The sequence below is a fragment of the Nicotiana tabacum genome, chromosome 7 (genome assembly GCF_000715075.1).
Source record: "Nicotiana tabacum cultivar K326 chromosome 7, ASM71507v2, whole genome shotgun sequence".
NCBI lineage: Eukaryota > Viridiplantae > Streptophyta > Magnoliopsida > Solanales > Solanaceae > Nicotiana > Nicotiana tabacum.
The window spans coordinates 126,198,326-126,207,944 of NC_134086.1; the positions used below are offsets into that span (position 1 = coordinate 126,198,326).

Consider the following 9,619-nt stretch of genomic DNA (forward strand, 5'->3'; position numbering starts at 1 on the left):
AAAGACAAAATCGTCAACAAATTCGAATCAAATTGTAGAAATCAGTTCTGCAAAAAGCTCAGTTCGTTGACTTTTTTCCTCAGTCCACTGATCAAAAAAGCGACAAAATATTCAACAAATTCAAGTCAAATTGTAGAAATCAATTCTGCCAATACTCTGTTCTTCGTCTTTTTTTCTTAATCCAAAAAATCAAAAAAGCGACAAAATATTGAACAATACCTCAGCAACAACACGCAATCATGTCCAAAATCTCAATCATGCTACAATTAAATGGGAATTGGGATAACTATGGCAGATTTAGAGATTTTCAAGTTGATGTCATTGTGCTCGATGAGGATGCAAGTTACAGTATGTTGATTTCTACAATTGCAGAGCAATTAATGATTGATACTTCGGAAAAAATTGTAGAAATCAAATACATTGTGAATGAGAATTGTCCTACAATGGAGATTAGGACGATATTGGGGTTCGTGTGTATATGGAGACAAAAAAGGAGAATAAAAACTTAGGATCGTATCCGTTATTTATAAGTGTACGAGATTTCAATATGGAATTGACTATTACCAATGAGAACACAAGTGCAGGTTTGTTATGTTTCAAATTCTATGGAAGTCTGATTTTACGGTAATATCTATAAAATTCCTACATTTATCTACAAATAAACTACATATCAGTTTTAGGATGTATAAAGCAATATTGTTTTCATGATTACCTACAAAATTACTACATTTATACTACAATTAAACTACAATCTATGTTGAAAAAATGTTGACTACAAAATTTTTCTCTTCATCTACAATTTTTCTACAAAAATTCTACAAATATACTACAAATCAGTTTAAGTATGTATAAAGCAGTATTATTTGTAAGGGTATCTACATAATTACTACATTTCTACAATCTATGTGGAAAAAAATGTTGACTACAAAATTTTCTCTTCATCTACAATTTATCTACAAAGATTCTACAAAATTGTAATGACACTGTTTATCTTTATTTTCATCCAGGTTTGTCTGGGACAATAAAGTTACTTGATATGTCAGCCTCTCCCGTCATAGAGGAATATCAAAGTGAAATAATAACTGAAGGTACACAAAGTGTTATCGAAGAAGGACAAGTGTATCAAGACAAGCAAACAATTGCAACTGCAATGAAGTACTATTTTGTCATGCACAAGTACCAATTCATGGTTAAAAAATCTAGCCACACAAGGTATGAAGATATTAATGGTGAAAAGATCATTATAAACAGTATTTTCCTTGTGATATGTGTTTTTCAAACATTATAGATGAAAAGCAGTTATATTGTATAATGTGTTACTTTATGTTAAAACAGTCATTTTGTTACATCTACATTGATAACCTGTATTATAAATGTATTTTTTTTGTAGTTATTGGCTTATATGCGTTGGAGAAAACTGTAATTGGCACTTCAAGGCAACATCAATTAATGATTCTGCAATGTTCAAGATCAGGAGTTTCAACCGACAACACACATGCACCTTAATGGACGATACATTCATACAACGCAAACGTATTGCAGTTGTAGTTGGTAGCATGGTCATTCCAAAATATTGTGATCCTAAGACAGTTTATACGCCAAAGGACATACAAACTGACATGTTGTCCCAACACGGAGAGAACCTAAGCTACATGCAAGCATGGAGAGCAAAGGAAAAGGCTTTACAGTTTTTGAGAGGTCATCGGGCTGACTCCTACAGCAAATTACCAAAATATTTTTATATTCTTGAGAAGACGTATCCTGGTTCAGTTGTTAAATTGAAGAAGACAGCAGATGAATACTTCTTATATGCATTTGTTGCTCTTTGTACATCAATAAGTGGTTGGGAATATTGTAGACCAGTAGTAGTGGTTGATGGGACATTCTTAAAGTCAGCCTATTGGGAGATTATGCTGACAACAAGCACAATGGATGCAACAGGTAAAATTGTAGTTATTTTGTAAGCATTTTATAAATTGTAGATACTTTGTAGATATATTGTAGTTTATATGTATTTATGTTTTTATATGCATTTTTAAAGCTGCCAGTTAATTATTTTTTGACTAATAATGTAGGTACAATATTGCCTTTGGCATATGCTGTGGTTGATTCGGAAAACGACGCATCGTGGAAGTGATTTTTTGAGCAATTCAAGCAAGCATATGGTAAAAGAACTTCAATGTGTGTTGTTTCATATAGGAATGAGAGTATCCTGAAGGCAACATCAATTGTCTATCCGGGCGTGCCACACTACTCTTGCATGTGGCATATTTGGACAAATATAAGGGCAAAGTTCAAGAAGGGTCATCTACAATTAAATGAAATGTACTTTGCTACAACACGGTCATACACTCTAGATGAATTTAATGAAAGGATGTCGAAGATTGAAGAGATAGACTCGCGTGTTAAATCATACCTCTATGATATTAGCTATCATATATGGTCAAGAGTACATGCAACGGTGAATAGAACTTGGACTATGACATCAAACATTGTAGAGTCATTGAATGTTGTAACAAAAGATGCAAGAGAGCTGCTAAATTTGACCTATTAGAGTATATGAGGACACTTCTTGAACGTTGGACAAACGAGAAGTTATTGAAGGCAAAGGGTACTTTCACATTCCTTGGGTCCAAATTCAACAAAGAATTGGAGAACAACAGAACATTATCTCAGAAACTTAGGATAAGATATGTTTATTTTGTGCAGAAAAATAATATTTTAATATACAATATTTCCAGATTGTAGATAAATTGTAGACAAATCGTAGTTAATTTGTAGATTGTAGATAATTTGTAGATAATCTATTTTTATGATTGTAAATATTTTTCTTTCTATTTGTTATGTAATTGTAGGTGAGGGCTTCAACAAATCATATCCATACTGTGATAGATGGTGTGAAGCGGTACATTGTGTGTCTTGAAAGCAAGAAATGTAGTTGTGGCCAGTTCCAACTTGATGAACTTCCATGTGTGCATGCTTTGGCAGCTTTAAGGCACAGGAATGAAACTTATAAAAACTATTTCTCCCAGTATTACACAAAGGAGAGTCTACTGCGTACGTATGAAATACCAGCAAATCCCCTTCCTGATGAAAGCAAATGGAATGTGCCACAACATATATCTGATGAAGTAGTAAATCCATCTACGGGAGAGAAAGGGCAGCCAGGAAGACCTCAAAAGGAAAGATACAAAACATATGATGAACTAAAGTCAAAGAAGTACAAGGTGTCATGTGACAACTGTGGAGGTAATGCTGCTCGGTGGGCCGGGCCTGAACCGGACCGGACCGGGCCCGCGGTCCTAACGGGCCTGGTGGGCCGGTCCTGGGTGGGCCGGTCTTGGTGGGCCTCTGAGCCCGTCACGGGCTGGTCTCCATGGTTGAGCCCACGAGCCCGGGACCGTTTGGCCCGGGACCGGCAGGCGGGCCTGGGCCGGTCCTGGCGGGCCCAACGGCTATTTTTCAAAAAAAAAAAAAAAAAAATCAAACGGCCATATTTAAAATCTAGCCGTTTGGGCTGAAAATATGACCGTTTTTTAAGTTAAAAAATGGCCATTTGGCCCCCAAACTTTATTTTAACCCCAAACTTTATATAATTACACTTTTCCCCATTTCTCAACTATAAATACCCCCTCATTCTTTCATTTTTATTCACCAATTCATCAATATCTCTCAATATCTCTCAATCTCTCTCAATCTCTCTACTACAATTACTTAATTTATTGTTGAAATTTCGTGAAAAATTGTGAAGTTGTTGAATTGAAGTTTTCAAGTGTTCAACGATTTTCAATTTTCAAGAAGTTGTTCGGCAATCCGGTAAACTCGTTTCAACTCTTACTTTTTTAGAATATATTTTTGTGTGGTTTAGTTTGCATAATTATAATTAATATGGCATTTACTTTGAAAAAAATGTTTGGTAAAGGAAAAGATAAAACCGGTGAAAGTAGTGGCCAACCAACTACCCTTCCCCCGGCTCCCCGACCTAGAAAAGATAAGCAAGTTGAAAGTAGTCGCCAACCTAGACGTCCTCCTCCTTCCGTAATTCTTGATAGTGATCACCCTTGTTTTCAATTTACCGATAGTGAATTTTATCATAATGTTGCACCAGGTGATAGATTAGATGATGAAATTATGAATGCTCTTTATCCTAATGAAACCATCTTAGAAAATAATGAGGAAAATGAGGATGATGATGAAACTCAAGCACCGGATTTAGATGATACACCTACTAGTCCTCTTAATAACCCAAGTGATGCACCGGTCGACCCACCTGTAGAAACTCCTACTTTTAATAGAGAACCTGCTAAACGCTTAGAAACATCATTAGTTTGGAATTTTTTTACTCAAGTAAGAGAAAAAATAAGGCTAAGTGTAAAACTTGTGGGAAATTAATGTCGCATAAATATGTAGGAGACCGTAGCGGCACAGGTAGTTTGACTAGGCACATAAAAACACACCCTAGAGATAAGGCTAGATTTTTTCAAATGAAAGCGCATCTAGAGGGGACAAGTGTAGATTCTGCGATTAACCCTAGTACAGGTTCAAATCTAGCAGGAATTAACACTGTCACTGGAGGTATTTTATATTACGATCCAAATAGAGATCGTGAAGAATTAGCAAAGATGATTACTGTTATGTGCTTACCTTATACTTTTGCTTCTAATCCTAATTGGGTTCATTATATTAGAAGAGTGTTTAATCCTACTTATAAAGGTTGGCCTCGCGCAACAGTTAAGAGTGATATTTATAAATTCAAACATGAATATGAACAATATTTGCGTTATTTATTTACTCATATACCTAATCGGATTTCTATTACTACTGATATTGGTAGAAGTGGTAATGATTGTGATTACCTAACTGTTACAAGTCATTGGATAGATGAAGAATGGATAATGCAAAAACGCATAATTGCATATAGAATAATTAATTCGCGTCACACAGGTAAATTTATAGCTAACACTGTTGCAGATATTTGTAGATATTTTTGCTTTAGCGATAAAATAATAGCAATTTCAATGGATAATGCTTCTAGTAACACCAGTGCTATAGGCATGCTTACAACAACACTAAATCCTGCATTTACTAATATATTCCATGTTAGATGTATTTGTCATATTTATCATTTAATTGTCGGTGATGGTATGCGAATATTAAACATAGAAATTGAAAAGGTTAGAATGGCTCTTAATTGGCTTTTTTATTCAAACCGTAGAAGTAGACTTAGAGAGTATTTTAAAAAATGTGATGAATATGGCCTTAGAGAAAGAAAGGTTCCTAAACCTTGCCCGACTAGATGGAATTGTATGTACGAAAGTTTAGTAGTAGCATATGAATATAGAAACCCAATTAATGCAACGTTTAATTCTCGGGTAGGTGGTGAAGATGATGATGAAATGCTTACCACTCAAGATTGGACTAATGTTAAAATTCTTTTAGATTTTTTAGAACATTTTCAAATTGCAACAAATGCATTTTCTGGGCAATATTATCCTACTATTTCAAACTGTTTAGTTTATATTGCAGCACTATCTGATTTGTTTGTTGAATTTAGTGAGGGTGAGGATATTTATGAACTTGCTATAAATGAAATGAAACAAAAGTTTAAAAAATATTTTTTTCCTATCCCTCCTATTTATGGTCTTGCTGCAATGCTAAATCCTACAATGAAATTGGGAGGTCCTCATTTTTGGTATTCAAATATTTATAAGGCTTTAGATCTTTCAAATGAGGAAATTGCGACACTTGCAGATGCAAAAGCTTCAATTAAGATTAACGCTCAAACTGTTTATAATGCTTATCAACTTGCCTTAGAGCATGCTAGGCCAACTATTCCAACCCCTACTTCGTCTAGCTCACAATCCTCTAAAAGAGTTGCGGGCTTAAAAGCTCTTAAATCTTGGACGGAGTTCAGGGGGTCTCAAGGTGAAAATTATGATGAAACTTCACATCTAAATGAGCTTCAAGTTTATTTGTCTCAGGGACTTGAAAAGGAGAATCCAGACGGCTCTTTTGATCTTTTGGAATGGTGGAAGGCAAGGGAAAAACATTTTCCTGTTCTTGCAAGGATGGCTCGGGATATTTTATCAATTCAAGCTTCAACTGTTGCATTAGAGAGCGCTTTCAGTCAAGCAAGACTGCAAATAGGTGATCATAGAGCGTCTATGAGGGATAGCTTGGAAAAATCAGTATTGTTTAGAGATTGGATCCGCTCGGAAAGAAGAAACTTTGGAATTGCAGAAGCACAACCGGCGATAGATGAAGCTTATGAAGAAATGATAGCGGAACTTACGGAGGATTCGGCTTCGCCCGGAAGTGGTGATGAACAAGCTTCTTTTCCACCACCGCCAACGCAACCTCCTCCGAACCTTGAAGGATTTATGAGATTTGTTAGAGATAATACATAGAATAATATGTAACTTGTATTTTGGCACATCTTCCTTAGTTTTTTTCCTTCTAATGGTGGTATTAGTACCTTGTTGTGCTCATTCCATTGGGGGAAGGATGACTAAGAAAGATATGTCATTTTTTGGTAATAAAATTTATTGCTTCTACCCATGAGCTTCTTTTCGCAATATTTCTTTGTCTATACTTAGAATTATTTATAAGCTACAATATATACATAATATACAATATATATACTACAAGAAAATATATTTATAAGCTACAATATATACATAAGATACAATATATATACTACAAGAAAATATATAAGAGAATATATATACATAAGATACAATATAATATACTACAAGAAAATATATTATGCTACAATATATACATAATATACAATATATATACTACAAGAAAATATATTTATAAGCTACAATATATACATAAGATACAATATATATACTACAAGAAAATATATAAGAGAATATATATACATAAGATACAATATAATATACTACAAGAAAATATATTATGCTACAATATATACATAATATACAATATATATACTACAAGAAAATATATTTATAAGCTACAATATATACATAAGATACAATATATATACTACAAGAAAATATATAAGAGAATATATATACATAAGATACAATATAATATACTACAAGAAAATATATTATGCTACAATATATACATAATATACAATATATATACTACAAGAAAATATATTATTATGCGAATATATATACATAAGATACAATACATATACTAAAAGAAAATATATAAGAGAATATATATACATAAGATACAATATAATATACTTCAAGAAGTGATATTTATGCATGACAATTTAGTGTTTTACTATTGTTTTGTTATTTTCTTTTTCGTCAAGCACTTTAATAATTAGATATACATATATACTACATATATATTTTTAATATAGCCATGATACTACAAGAAATTGTCTTAAAAAAAAATAAAAAAAAGCCCGCTAGGCCCGCGAAGCCCACGAGCCCGGCCCGTTAAGCACAGGACCATGTGGGCTTAGGCCCGTCACGGGCCGGTTCCACCCATTAGGCCCACGAAGACCGGGACCGCCAGAGCCCGGGACCACGAAGCCCGGGACCGCGAGGCCCGGCCCGTTAGGCCCACTAAGGCCCGGGCCCGGGCCCGGGACAATATACAATATTTCCAGATTGTAGATAAATTGTAGACAAATCGTAGTTAATTTGTAGATTGTAGATAATTTGTAGATAATCTATTTTTATGATTGTAAATATTTTTCTTTCTATTTGTTATGTAATTGTAGGTGAGGGCTTCAACAAATCATATCCATACTGTGATAGATGGTGTGAAGCGGTACATTGTGTGTCTTGAAAGCAAGAAATGTAGTTGTGGCCAGTTCCAACTTGATGAACTTCCATGTGTGCATGCTTTGGCAGCTTTAAGGCACAGGAATGAAACTTATAAAAACTATTTCTCCCAGTATTACACAAAGGAGAGTCTACTGCGTACGTATGAAATACCAGCAAATCCCCTTCCTGATGAAAGCAAATGGAATGTGCCACAACATATATCTGATGAAGTAGTAAATCCACCTACGGGAGAGAAAGGGCAGCCAGGAAGACCTCAAAAGGAAAGATACAAAACATATGATGAACTAAAGTCAAAGAAGTACAAGGTGTCATGTGACAACTGTGGAGGTGAAAGGCATAACAAAAGATCTTGCAAGAATGCGCCCAAAAAGAAATAAATATCATGTCGTTGTTGATACCCAATTTTTTCCTGTATTTTTATATGCAAAATGCCTTTCAAATAGCATGTACATGCATATATAAGTATACCCCAAGGCTATATTCTTTTCTTTTTCTTAATTTTTTAAAGATTTTTAAATCAATTTACTGCCCTATTTTATCAAGAAAAACCCAATAATTATCCCAAAATTATCATTTTGGTGATTCATTTATTGGAGTCTCATGTTTATATTAAATATAGCTAAGGTATTTTTTGCACATTTTTTACAAATTTATTTGGTATTTTAAATGATAGAATTGCATAATTGCAATATTAGCCTTTTTTAAGTTTAAATTCGTTTCATATGCATAAAATTAGATTATACTTTTAAATTGATAATTATGTATTATAAATCATTTCGATGCTTTCAATTTATTTCCAGAAATTAATTTACCATTTTTTTTAATTTTAAAAGGGAAAAGCTGGCTATTTAAATAATAGCCCAATCCGTTTCAATTTTAGCCTAAAATCTGACCCCTAATTGGACCCCAATTTCAGCCCAACTTCAATTAAAACCTGACCCAAGCCCAATCCTAAAACTACCTGACCCAACCTGGATCAAATCATGGCCATTGATCAATTTTGATCAACGGTCTAGATCCGCCCTTACCTTTTTTAACCGAACGACCCCCCCAATACCCCTCTCTTTCCTCACTCCTCTCTATCTCTCTACTTTTGGTTCTCTCTAGAACCTTCCCTCTCCTCTCCGATGAGTTCTGTTCATCTCCTCCGGCCACCTTCTAACCTAAATCTATGGTGGTTTCACCACCCGTCAAGCCACTTATGGCTCCTCAAGTTTGGTTAACTGAAGCTTCATGACTCGACCACGAAGATTTGGGTCCAGACCTATGTTGATTCAAGCTTTACAGCTATCTCCGTCCCTGCTCCGGCAAGCTATGTCTGTTTCGAGCCTGGTTACGACTCCTTCTGTTTAGATCGAAGCCTTTCTCACCGTTTGGGTTCCTCTAAAAACCCTAGCTTTGAGGTTTTTCTGATCTCTTTAGATCTGTTCCAGATCTACGCTTTCCCTAAGTTTTTAAATGATTTTCTGGATTTTTCTTTCAAAAACCATTTCTTTTTCCGATCTAGGGTTTTTCTGAGATATTTAGATGTTTTTCCGATTTTCTCTTTCTTTTGTGTGTTTCTTCTACTTTATTTTCCTCTACTGTGTTCTGGTGTGTTTTCTCTACTGTATTTTCCTCTATTATGTTCTTGAGTGTGTCTTATTATGTTTCCTACACTACGTTCTAGTTAAGTTTCTTCTAATATGTCTTAATGTGTTTCTCCTACTGTTCTTATCAATTTCTCTAGTATGTTTCGTATTAGTTTCTTTTACCATGTTTTCTTTGAACTCTTCTGCTATGTTTCGTAATCATGTTTCTCATGAGTTTTGTTGCTGAGAGTAACATGTCAAAGATTT

At 34.4% G+C, this 9,619-nt stretch overlaps 1 protein-coding gene across 1 annotated transcript; it reads left to right on the top strand.

Moving 5' to 3' along the window:
- The first annotated feature begins 239 nt into the window (after window positions 1-239).
- On the top strand, window positions 240-9,231 carry LOC107801682 (uncharacterized). Its single transcript, XM_075218606.1, has 7 exons — window positions 240-348; window positions 1,008-1,212; window positions 1,391-1,941; window positions 2,076-2,104; window positions 2,856-3,227; window positions 7,715-8,108; window positions 9,215-9,231. The coding sequence occupies exons 1-7, from the start codon at window positions 240-242 to the stop codon at window positions 9,229-9,231; spliced, it is 1,677 nt and encodes a 558-aa protein (XP_075074707.1).
- Window positions 9,232-9,619: the final 388 nt, after the last annotated feature.